The sequence below is a fragment of the Impatiens glandulifera genome, chromosome 4 (assembly GCF_907164915.1).
Source record: "Impatiens glandulifera chromosome 4, dImpGla2.1, whole genome shotgun sequence".
NCBI lineage: Eukaryota > Viridiplantae > Streptophyta > Magnoliopsida > Ericales > Balsaminaceae > Impatiens > Impatiens glandulifera.
In genome coordinates this window covers 11,734,727-11,748,536 of record NC_061865.1, presented here as the reverse complement: position 1 = coordinate 11,748,536, position 13,810 = coordinate 11,734,727, and the positions used below count along the sequence as shown (strand labels likewise).

The 13,810-nt window shown below is 28.3% G+C and overlaps 1 protein-coding gene across 1 annotated transcript; it reads left to right on the top strand.

Moving 5' to 3' along the window:
• The first annotated feature begins 11,578 nt into the window (after positions 1 to 11,578).
• LOC124934733 (malonyl-CoA:anthocyanidin 5-O-glucoside-6''-O-malonyltransferase-like) lies at positions 11,579 to 13,005 on the top strand. Its single transcript, XM_047475244.1, has 2 exons — positions 11,579 to 12,019; positions 12,109 to 13,005. The coding sequence occupies exons 1-2, from the start codon at positions 11,579 to 11,581 to the stop codon at positions 13,003 to 13,005; spliced, it is 1,338 nt and encodes a 445-aa protein (XP_047331200.1).
• Positions 13,006 to 13,810: the final 805 nt, after the last annotated feature.

Here is a 13,810-nt window from a genome sequence, read left to right as displayed (position 1 = left end):
TTACATATTTTGAAAGATTAGATTAAATGATTATATATACTCAATTTGAAATATATGAGATGTCAAAGATGTTGATTCAAATTGTCAAGTTCCAAGAACTACAAATCAATAAGATATGATTTCTTTTATGATGATCCTTTTTTTTTTACTAATATAACAATTTGAGTAAAATCAATTAATGTTCTTTTATCATGGATTACATAATGAGAAGAAATGTTGAGATTTTATGTATAAAATGATAATTTATTTTAAGTTTAAAATTATGTTTATTTTATGATGTAATGTTCTTGAATATTTATGACGTATAAACTTAAAAATTTTAAAAATTTATGCTCATTATTTATTAGAAATTTGATATTTGTGAAATTATTTATATTGATTATATTTTTTAAATAGTTAAATTTATAGGGATTGAATAATTATTTTTTTTATAAAAATTATTTAAACTAGTTATAATTGTTACATTATTAATTATAATTTCGTTGTTAATTTATAAATTTTTATTTGATATTTTATAGGTTTCAACGAATTGAGAAGAATGTTTTATAGGTTTTGAAGAATTGAGCAGCTGTTCAACCCAAGAACAAGAAGGAAGAGAAATTGTTATAAATTTTGGAAATTATAATTTATTTTGATTGGTTAAGTTAATAAGAACCTTTTATTATTTTATATTCAAATATAATCTAATTTTATTGTAATAATATTTTGACGTAATTATACTTTTACAATAATAATAAATTATTTTGTGATAGTATAAATATTTTGTTGAATGATTTTATTTTTTTTTCAAAAATATAAATTTTAATGTTTATTTTTTAGATTATTGCATTAATTACAATTGCGGTTTTATAAACCGCAGTTAAAGATTATTAACTAAGGGCGGTAAAGTTACTGTAGTTAATAGTCTCTAACTAGGGTTTATAAAACTGCAGTTAAAGAATATTTACTACGGTAATTTTACCGCAGTCAATCGTAGTTAAAAATTCTGTCGTTAAAAAAATGTTACTTAATAAGGGCGGTAAAATTACCGTAGTTGGAGACTATTAACTACGGTAAGTTTACCGCTCTTATTGATAAACATGTCTTTAACTACGGTTTTTAAAACCATAGTTAGACTATTAACTGCGGTATTTTTCCCGCTCTTATTGATTATTATTTTTTTAACGGCGGTTGACTACGATATTTAAATCGTAGTTAATAGGTTTTAACTACGAGAAATTATCTTTTAACGACGGTTAAAACCGCCTTTAAATATTACTTTATTACTAGTGTTTGAAGAACTAACCTGGATTGGAATGATAGCGGTATTGACAGTAAAAACTTCAAAGAACTTGAAATATTTGCAGAAAGTAGAGCTGTACAAAAAAACCAGAAAACCGGTAACCCAACTGAACCGATAGTTAACCGGTTTTATTTTAACGGTTTATTGGTTAACCGGTTATAGCGGTTCCGGTTAATTGGTTTTTTACCGATTAAACGGTTCGGTTTTCGGTTTCCCTATTTTTCTAATGGTTTAACCGGTAAACCGGTAATAATTTAATTATACATTTTTATATTTTATAATTTGTATGAGTTATTTTATAAATAATTTTGATAGAATAATTTTTAAAAACATTATAATCTATATAAAATTTTACAAAAATAAATTAAAAACAAATTGAAATAATTTCATTAAAATATGTAAAAATGTTTTTATAACGATACGATAACGTGGAATTATAAATTAACAAAATCAAAATAGTTGAGCAAATTAAAACTTGATGTCTTTAAAGTTCAACCTTCACTTCATGTTTTAAATTTCTCTCCAACAAGTCCAACACGGAAACACCTAAAATCAAAGTTATAAATTATAATTTACCGATTCCACTTCCCGTTCTATTGGTTGAGAAGGGGATTCAATCATATTCACTTATACGTGGTTGGTCAAAGACTAATCGACATAATGAATTTGAATTTTCTCGAGGAACATATAAAAACCGAACAGAATAGTTATAAAATATATTATTACATATTCCTAAATATATCAATAAAATATATTATTATAATATAATATATTTATATTATATTATAATAATAATATAATATATTATAATAGAGATAAGAAACGATGGAGAATAGTATAATAGGAAAGTGAAAACAATAATTTAAAAAAATATATTTTACAAATTTATTACTTAATTTAAAAAAATTAATTATCGGTTCCTGGTTAAACTCGGTTAACCGGCCAGAACCGACCAAAACCGGTAGAACCAGAACCGGTAAAACCGATACCATTAACGGCCGATTAACTGGTTTGTAAAATAAAAGCCAAAACTGGTATTAACCGGAACCGTTTAACCGGTTAACTAGCCAGTTGAACACCCCTAGAAAGAAGTATGAACCATGACTTAAAGAATGAAATTAGAAAAGTTGAATCATTGAATGAAAGAAAGAAATAAGAAAGAACCTTAATTAGATGTAGGGGGCGACGACGGCAGCGACAAAGAATAGAAGGAGCGACGACATAGTAGTGAAGGAGCTCCGACAGCGGCGACGACGACTATAATCGGCGACGACGACAAACTACGACTACAATCGGCGGCGGAGAAGAAAGGCGATTGCGGAACGGAGAGAAAAGAAGAGCGGAGAAGAAAAGAAGAGAAGAGAAAAAAAGAAGGAAAAAAGAAAGAAAAGAGAACGTTGTCGGGTTTTTAATGAGAATTAGTAACAATTATAGTAAAATCGTTATAGATGTTTAATAAGTATTGATAACGGTTTCTAATAAAATAATTACTCATACCTATTGTGAAGATGAAACGACTGATGACATATCAGTAATGGTTTTAAGGGAAATCTTTACCAATACTAGTATTAATAACAGTTAGAAGGGAAACCGTTATTAATACGCCTTGTGTGAAATATAAAGTGAAGACATATCAGTAACGGTTTTAGGAAAAACCGTTACTGATGCCTATTGTGAAGACGAATCGACTAATGACATATTAGTAACGGTTTTAAGGGAAGCCGTTACCAATAACAGTAATAGTTAGAAGGGAAACCGTTACTGATGCGCACTGTGTAAAATATAAAGTGAAGGCATATCAATAACGGTTTTAAGAATAACTGTTACTGATACCTCTTGTGAAGAAGAAACGTTTGATGGCATATCAGTAACGGTTTTAAGGTAAACCGTTACCAATACAATCATCAGTAATGGTTTCCCTTAAACCGTTACTCATTTGTCTGTAGTAAATTAAAAGGCGAAGACATATCAGTAACGGTTTTAAAAATAACCGTTATTGATACCTCTTGTGAAGAAGAAACGTTTGATGGCATATTAGTAACGGTTTTTAGGTAAACTGTTACCAATACAATCATCAGTAACGATTTCCCTTAAAACCGTTACTGATATGTATGTAGTAAATTAAAAGGCGAAGACATATCAGTAGCGGTTTTAAAAATAAATGTTACTAATACCCTTACTTTGAAAAAAATGATTACTAACGCAAGTATTTGTAACAGTTCTTCATAACAGTAACGATAATATATAGTCGTTACCGATACCTTCATAACAGTAACAGTTTACTATAGTCGTTACTGATAAAAAATTATCAATAAAGGCGCTATAACGCCGTTACTAAACTTCGTTATCAAAACCTAGTTTTCTACTAGTGTTGTATGTTTAACTTTGATAAAAGCTCTCAAATTTTATAAATTAACGATAGATTTCCCTTTTTAAAAATAAAGTTAAACTTTTGTCCTTTTCAACCATTTACAGTATACAATTTTTATTTTTATTTACAATTGTAAACTAAAATTACATATGAAATTGACTAAGTTATTCTTAACTATTCCTCTCATCCACTATAAAAGTAAAAGTAAACTCTATTACATTGTTGGTCGATTTTCATTTCATCAAAATTCTTCACTTTGAACTATCTTTTTATCCTTTGTTCGGTTCATCTTGAGAGGGTTTTACCTGTTTTATTGAATTTATATAATATATTTTTTAAGAGAAAATAGTTTAGTGTTATTTCATTAAAAATTCAAAAGTGGGAGAATAGTTTGAGAGTTAAGATCAAACCTAGACAAAGTATAGTTTTGACAAAGAAACAATCAACAAACCAGAATTACTAACAACAAAGAGAAATACAACAAACAAAAACTGCCTAAAGCGTTTTGAATCTGATTTTGTTGGTGACTATTCCATAGGGGATATTCCATCTTTGACTTAAGCTCCAATTTTCTTCATTCTTCTAAATTCCTCACCAAGTATGAATTAGTGCTTTTCCATCCGCAACTACATCTTTCCAGACTTTCTCCACTAATCTATGCATTGTACTGTAAATTCTTGCATTTCTTTCCCTCTATACATGTTAGATCATTTCTCCATAAAACATTTAAGCAAATTTGTGTAAAAATTGTCTCTCTTCCCTTCATCATTATCATTTCTTTGATTTCATTCCATGTTCTTGGAAAGTTAGAAATGTTCATATTTCTTGAAAAATTATACCAAAGTATAGATACGAATGAGCATCCTCCAAATAAATGGTTTATGCTTTCATCATTCCCTTCATAGACTAGACAATTAACATCAGGTATATTCATGTATTTCCGAATTCTATCTCGCGTCGTTAGTCTCTTCCTATAAATCATCCAAATGATAAATTAGTGTTGAGGGATTATCTTTGTAGACCAGATCATTTTGTGTTTGTCGACCACATGTTCCTTTGTTCTAATGATTTCACATGTCAAATCAGCAACAAACTTTCTATTTCTTTCTATTTCCTATGATAGTTTGTCACTTTTTTCAATGATCTGCAAATTACTAATTAAATTCAGAATTATGTCTCCTTCTGGAATTCGCCTCAAAATTGATTCACGTTTTTCTTCATGGGCTTCTCTAACCGAGAATCTTTGACAACTTCTTTTGATTCTGCATCTTTAAAATTCATCTTTGAGTATTATGGGATTACTTTCTAGTCAAAGATTATGCCAGGATAATAATTCTCTTCATTTCCTATGGTGCATTGCATTATTTTGTAAGTATCCTTCCTCGATCTTATGATTTTCTTATGTGACTATGCCATTAGATCCTTCCATTTTGTATATTTGTTTATTAAATATATCTCTTTAACTCTCCTACTTTGGTATAGTAACTCTAGGGCAAATAGATTGGGTTAAGAAATTTGAAGATGGATGTCGGTAAGATCTTGGCTAACTATTATTCATTATCTTGGTTGATGGATAATGCGTCTATGCAAGACTTTCATGTCTTGATAGATGACTTATTATTAAGTTATTATGATATTAAAGTCACTATCTTGATCCCAGAGCTAATTTAAGTATATATAGATATACGATGTTGTGATAAATAATTTTTACATCTATTTAAGAATTGGTTTTCTATCAAGTTATACATGATTTTTGATCAAACTATAGAAAGATGTGATTCTCTTACTGGGCGTGTTTAGCTCATCCATTTAAATGGATTTCTTTCATATAAGAACAATAATTAGTTAGAAGGACGATTGGGAAGAAGACGGTATATGTTTAGACTAGCCGGTATAGAAGTTTAACCCTCTCTTTTGTATTAGTATGGATGTGTAGAAAGTATGTAATATGTAAGGAAAGTTTTTGGTAAGTATGTGATATGTCATCATCTATTTTGAATAAATGTTGAAGGTCTTAGTTTATGGCAAAATCATTAGGTAAATTTGATGAAAGTATTAGTTTATTTTGTCTATGCTTAAAGATGTTGTTATCCTAGCATGTTATGTATGGATAATAATATGTGGCGACTGCACGCCTCATTTGTTTTGGTTCGGGGTGTGACACATTACCTCTGAATTTTCTAGATCAATTGTCATACCAATGCATTGCACAAAACCTTTGCTCCGATTCTGGAAAAACAAATTTGACCGCCACTATTAATCCCTGTAATTATACGAAACCATAAACAATTTAAGTATTAAAATAAAATGTACAATAATATTTATGATTTAAAAAATTAGATCAAAGAGTTACCTTTTGTATGTCTGGCATAATAGTTAAACCAAAACCATCAAAGAAACTAGATCCAATGTCTTTGGATAAAAGATAAAAAAACTAACACCACGATTCTTTGCTCTGCGTTTCAATGACAACCCATGCAAGAGGGTACATCCGATTATTTTCATCTGGACCAACTGAAAATAACAACTGACCCTTAAAAAAAGTTTACAAAAAACAGCCTTCCACTCCAATTATGAGTCTATAACTAGTTAAACAACACTTCTTCACCGCATCCAAGCATGCATAAATTATTTGAAATTGTAACTCATTTTTTTTCTTCATCTCTTACTAATTTCAACTCAGCACTTGACCCAGGATTGCTAGATTTTATCTCCTCAATATAGCTAAATAACTTTTGGTACTCTCTCAAACCATCACATTTTAACTTTTGCAAAACAAGAGTTTTGGCTCTCGCAACCTTGGATTGTGTGACTTCGGCATTAAGTTATATCTTACATAATTCCATGAGAACTTTTTCAATGTAATTGTATGATCTATTTTAATCCTCTTCTCAAACTTCAATGCAATGAACTGAGCCGTTACTAAACCAATTTGGTTATCTATATAACAAGTATGTTCTGATTGAATAGTCTTGATCATCCAAGTCTTATCTTTGCTAACCCACATGACCCATGGACACTTACCATTATTAAATATAGGCTTAATTCTCTTATTGTCAGCATGTATTAACTTTAAATAAACTTTCTTCTCACAACAATATTCTGTTATTGCAATTTTCATATCTTCCTTACACTTAAAAGTCATGTCAACCATAAACTTGGTATTCCCACTATCATTGGGATTATAAGTACGTCTTCAACTTGGTTTTCTCATTGGTTCATAAACCAAGTTCTCTAGATTAAAATGATCATAATCAATATCTTCTTCATCTATTTCATATATAAAACTTCCACAATCAGAATCATCATAAGTATTTCCACTCATATCATAACTTTGTTGTTCTTCAATGGGATTTTCGGAATCAGATGGTGGTTTCTCATACATAGAATCTTCATCACTATCTTCTGAAACAAGTTCGTCACACGTTCATTGAATTCTTCTTGTTCAACTTGCACTTCAGTTTCTTCTTCGATAATTACTTAAACTTCTTCTTCCACTACTATTTCAACTTCTACATCAGCTTCAACATTTATTTCTTTTGACAATTGACTTGGCCCACCATCAATATATCTCATGCTATCCTCATTATCAAAATCAAACAGTTTCTCTAGCTCATGAACTATGTAGATTTCAATCTTTTTATAGTCAGTTAAATATGAAGACATTGATAATACGTCATTGTCATCTTTGATCTATTTAAGCCCCGTTGTTAAATTTTGATGAGGTATATAATAAAATAACTCAATGTTGACCATACTTTTATAGCCAACCTTCGAGGCAACATCGATTATATCCCATATGCACAATGTATTCAAAATAGTTTTAAATATAACAATTTTGAATCCATCAACATATTTGTTGGCTTCGTTAGGACTAACATGGAGTGTTCCTCCATGATGTATAATTAATTTATTATCGTTCCAACTGAAAAAAAATACATTTAATTCAAATATCAATATATACCCAAACATAATAATTATAATGATAAAGACAATAATGTGTCCTAAAAAATAGACTATAACGTTTGAATTCTTCTTTCTAAAAATAGACCAAACAATGTAATTTTTTATCCCAAAATCTTCTCTAATTTATTGTATATAAACTAGATTTTAATTTACAAACTTCAACTCTAGATACTAATAAGAATGAATATTCTTCCTCATTGTCTAACTCTATCTACAAAGACTATTCTATCTTCATTGAGTTTACATATTGACCTTTCAGTTCAATAATGAATGTTTAAAGTCCAGATATACTTAAAAGACAACTAGCAATGAATGTTTCTTATATTTAACATATAACATAAGAATTGATCCTAACTGTTAAATATTTATAAATTAACCAACTGAACACTATGAAGTAATCTCATTTCAATTAATCTACATACTATCATACTCTTATTAATCTGTATTGAGATCTTAACATTCCTTATTATGTGATAATATTGTATTTTGTAATCTTTGGAAATTCAGTTCATTTGGATATTATGTAGATTAATAAGTGTATGATAATAAAAATAAGATTACTTTGTAGTGTTCAGTTGGTTAATTTACAAAAACTTCTAAATCTAAATACAAATAAGGACAAACATTTATAAGTTAACATAAATGAATGTTTAAAATCCAAATTTGTAGACAAAACTGTTTTTTCAACTCTATCTATATACGGTTCTGTAATATAAAAGTTGTAAGAATAAACTAGACATATCTTTCTTCTTCACGTCCATATCGACGACTAGTTGAGGTGAAGTCTTGGATTAGGGCTACGACGGAAAACAAATTTTACAACTAACAATGAAATCTCCTTTGAAAAATATTATTTAATTTACTGTCGAACAAAAAATAGATTTTAATTTGAAAAACATCATCATCAATCATCAAAATATAATAAAGAACAACAAAAACCTGAAATGCAACCAGGCGAAATGACAAATATCACAGGAAGAGAAAGAACCAATTCATATCATCATCAATCATCAATAAACCTGAAACAGAACCAGTTCATATCATCATCAAACATCAAGAAACCTGAAACATATGTGAAATTTGCATAGAAATAGTGGTGTCATAGGAGTAGGAAGAACTAGTTCACATCATCATCAATTATCAAAAGCTAGAACAGAAATGAGAAGTTTGAGTAGAAATAGTGGTGAATGTCCGGGAATAAGAAGACTTTGTTCACATCATCATCGATCATCAATAAATTTGAAACAATAATGTGAAGTTTGAGTAGAAATTGATTGGATTAAAATGAGAAAAATGATAGACTAATAAGAGATTCAAAGTTTGAGTTTCTATTAGATAGAGTGGAAGAGAAGACTGAGAAGAGAATGGGTCTGTTTGTTTTAATAAAATTATAACTTTTAATTTTTTTTTTAAAAAACAAAAGTTGATATTGACGTGGTAAATTAATTATACTATGTGCTATTCACCTTTCAAAATATTAATGGAGTAAATTTGACAACATGATTAAATTTTAGATGTTAAAATGATATATTTTAAGTTACTTGGTAAATATGAAAAATATTTATAAAAAAAAGTTATAAATATGATATTTCTTCCCATTTAAATAATATTGCTTTTTAACATTAAAATTATTCAGTGAATGTTATAAGAATAAGTTGCTTGTAACAATAAAGTTAAAATTAGTGATAAATAAAATGACTGAAAAAACTAGATGTGATTATTTATAAATAATTTTGTTTAAGGTAAGTTGTTCAAAATTTAGTTATTTGAATAAAAAGTTATTATGAGAATAAATATATAATAAAAATATTAATTTGATATTTTTATTAATAATTTAAATAATATAATTGACACTACAACAAAAATGACTTTCGGCGACGCTTAAAAAGACTTCTGCCAACCTTTAAAAGCGTCGCTAAAAACATTACCGACACTTATTCTTGTGTCGCCAGAAGCAGGGTGGACGCAAGTTTTTACCACGCCTATTTAAGCGTCGGTACAAGCGTTGCCGAAAGGCGAAAGTTTTAATTGGCAAAATTAAAAAACGTCGCTAAAAGTCTATTTTATTTTTAAACTATTTTTTTAAAATTTGTTTTTTTCTATTTTCATTTTAGATGTTATTTTTTTATCTCTATTGAACTATTGAACTCTCTCATATTTTATATACCAAAAACTTCTTCTTTTTCTCCAATGTGGGATAAATGTCATATTAACACTAGTTTCTGAACTCTCTCATATTTTACTTTTAATTAAATTTAAATAATAATTAAATAAAAGACATATATTAATAATACTATAAAAAGTTTAAAAATTATGTTATATAAAAAATATTAATTAAATTTTAATGTTAACAAAATTTTAAGTCAAATTTAATTTTAAAAAAATTAAAAAATTTAAAAAAATATTTACAAAGTTTAAAAATAAAACATAAAAATTATTAAAATTTAGAATATTTAAATTATAAGGTTTTAATAAAGTTACAAAGTTGGTATATAAAAAAATAAAGGTGGTGGTATAGATATAAAGGTTGGCAAAAGTTTTTTCTTTTAATTTTTACTCACGCTTAATATGGGTTGGCATATAAGAGTCGCTGAAAGTATGTTTGGTTTTAGTGTGATTTGTAAATTATTTATTAACTCATAAATTATTTAAAATTAATTTCAAATAACTATCAAACAATATTTTATTTATTTTTAAAACAAATCCTAAATTTGAATCATTCAAAGTTGATTTTTGGAAAAATAAATAAATGATCTAGGTGATAGAGACATTTACATAACGTCTTCAATGATCCTTAGCTGCTTTGGTTTATAATATAATTAAAAAGAGAAATTTTAAGACATTTTGTTCATCATTTCTAGAAACCCCAATCAATAAACCCAAATTCTCCATATATAGAATCCTATTTTGAAGTCTTTGGCTTGGATTATTTACATTTTTAAAAAAATAGTTAAATTTATTTTTATGATATTTTTAAATTTTAAGTTTAAAAAAAATAAAAAATTATTATTATTAAGAAATGTATTAATCTAGACCACATTCAAATTTATTTTTAATTTAAAATTGTAGTGAGTCGGTAAATATTTAGTGTGAATTAATGGTCTAAACAATTATTCTAAGGCTAGTTGGAGATAAAACTATCTTAATTAAGTTATATCTTAGTTTTATATTTAATTAAAATTGAGATAATGAATTATTTATATAGATAAATTTACTGAATTTATCATTTAAAAAAATAAATTTAGACAATCATAGATTATTTATTAATATTTGTTATAACTCTCATTAATTACCATTATAATCATTTTTTTAAATGTATAAAATAAAGTAAATGATTTTATTTTTATTTGATACAAAAAAATGTGATTCAAATATAAAATAAATATTTAAGTAAAAATTTTTGATAAAGTTATTTAAAATCTATTTATCAACTTTTTTGAAAATAATACAATTATAACAAATAACATCAATTATTAATAAAGCAGTAATTTGAAAAGAATAAATAATTAATGGGGATTGTGATAATCAAATTTAAAATATCCTAATAAAAGAGAAGGTGATCTTTTAAAATTTTAATATATGAAAAGTATAATTAAATTAGATTTAAAAAATATTAATAAATAAAAATGTGAAAAAAGTGTTTTTTTTATATATTATAAATATTTGGATAATCATTAGTAATATTTGTATTTTATAATAGTTTTTGAGAAAAAGTCAAATATTACCTTATACAATATGCTTATTAAAATTAAAGTGCATTAAATTTATAAAATCTCTTTCTTGAACCCATTATCTATCTCCATCCAACGTGATGAAAGTGATAGAGGTATATGAGATAACAACGGACGTTTTTGTTATTTGGTACAAAATGAGACAGGATTTTTGGAACAGAAGATCTCAGCCCTTATTTATATATATCCAAAAGCACATAAGCTCTCTACACTCTCTAAGTTATATCCATGGCCTTGGACGTGGTGAAAGTGATAGAGGTAATTAAGGTAGCTCCGGCACCAAGTACATCGCCGACGGCGACTATCTCCGGCGATTACCTTCCTCTCACCTTCTTTGATGCATTATGGCTTAGATTCCCACCCATCCAATTTCTCTTTTTCTACGAAATAAAAGATTTATCCTTGTCTGTTTTCTCAAACGACATTCTCCCCAAACTCAAACATGCTCTGTCACTCACCCTTCAATACTATCCCCCACTCGCCGGAAATCTTACGTGGCACCCCCTCACCGGTAAGCCGGCTATCCGTTTCGCTACCGACGATGACGGGATACATCTCACTGTAGCAGAGTCCGCCGCCGACTTTCATTCTCTCTCCACCGACGATATTAAGGAAGCCAAAGACATGCATTCTCTATTGTCGTCGGATTTCCATGTTTCCCAGAATCAGGTAAATCTTTATCTAAAAATAGAATTATTTAAGATTAATTTTAAATTAATTGACCCAAAACAAAATAAAACAAATAATAATAATATCAGGCAAAGGTAATTTCTCTACAAGTGACTCTCTTCCCTGGTTCTGGATTCTCCATCGGATACACCGCCCACCACGCCGTCCTCGACGGCAAGAGCGCCTCCATGTTTATCAAGTCATGGGCCAAACTTTGCCACGTCGGATCCCTTCCGTCGGAAATGACGCCGGTTCTAGAAAGATCCTTCATCAACGACCCTTTAGATATCTGCACGATTTTCACCAAAACATGGAAAGAACTTGCCACGGAAGGAACCGGCCTCACTCTAATGGAAATGAAACCGGAACCAGGATTACTCCGAGGAACATTCCGACTAAGTCGACAGCAGATGGGTCTATTAAAGAGCAAAATAGACGGCCATGTTTCAAGTTTCACGGCGGTTTGTTCATATATATGGACGTGTCTGGTTAAAGCAGAGGGAGGGGATATTACAAACGAGAATGTTTATCTCGTAATAAACATGGATTGTCGAGCACGATTGGAGCCTCCGATTCCGGCCAATTACATTGGAAACTGCGTAGCGTCTCGGATCGCAAAGACAAAGGTTGTATCTTTGGAAGGGGGAGATGGGTTGGTGACGGCGGCGGCGGCCATTAAAGAGGCGGTTGGAGGCTTGCCGGAAGGAGTTGTGAAGGGGGCAGAGAAATGGTTTTCGGTTGAATCTGCAAAGATGTTTGCTGAAGAGAAGATATATACTATTGGTGGGTCGCCGTTGTTTGGGTCGTACGGGGCAGATTTCGGGTGGGGACGGCCGACAAAGGTGGAGATGGTTTCAATTGACAAGAGTGGAGCTTTTTCTCTTTGTGATGATAGAGATGACAATGGAGGGATGGAGATTGGGATAGTTTTGAGTAAACCAAAGATTGAAACTTTCTCGTCAATCTTCTATGAAGGGCTCAAATAAATTGAAATTGGTAATAAATAGTATGGTCCTAATTTTTCTTTATGCAGAGGTTTTACTTTTTACTATTTATCATGATATCACCCCAAAACTTGGTTGACAATTTGGTAATAAATTGGGAAAGCACTTCCTTCTTTGCAAATGGTTTTTCTCAGTCACTCCTACATTCACTGACTCACTCATTCTTAAAAATTATCTATTTATTCATATTATTTTTATATATTTATATTTTTTATTTTATTTATTTATTTTATTAATTTAAATTAACTTTACTTATTTAATTTTATTATTTAATTTAATTATTATATTCAATTTAATTAATCATTTTTTAATATCTTTTATTTTTATTTTTTATTTAATATTTTTTATATGGGTAATATTTATTTTTGTTTTCTTATTTCGGTTAAGATTTCTTTTTTATTTAAAAAAAATATGAATTCATTAGTTTATTTTACGTTAAATCTTAATTGTTATAATTTTTTTAGTTATAAATAATGATAAATTAAAATATAATAAAGAACTAAAAAAAATTATTAAATTTATTTTGACAAGATAGTATGTGATTTGATTAGAATTTGAGACACTATGCAAATTTAAATTTTGGATCCCATGAAATAGTAAAAAATAATTCCTTTCATTTTAATAATATAAAATTATATATAATGTATAATATATATTTTTTGTTTAAAAAATATTAAAAAAAATTAAATATGAAATATTTCAATAAAAAATATTATTCAATGTTACCGTATATATTATTAAGTAAAGCATTGTATTTAATTTAAATAATTATTAATATATAATAAAA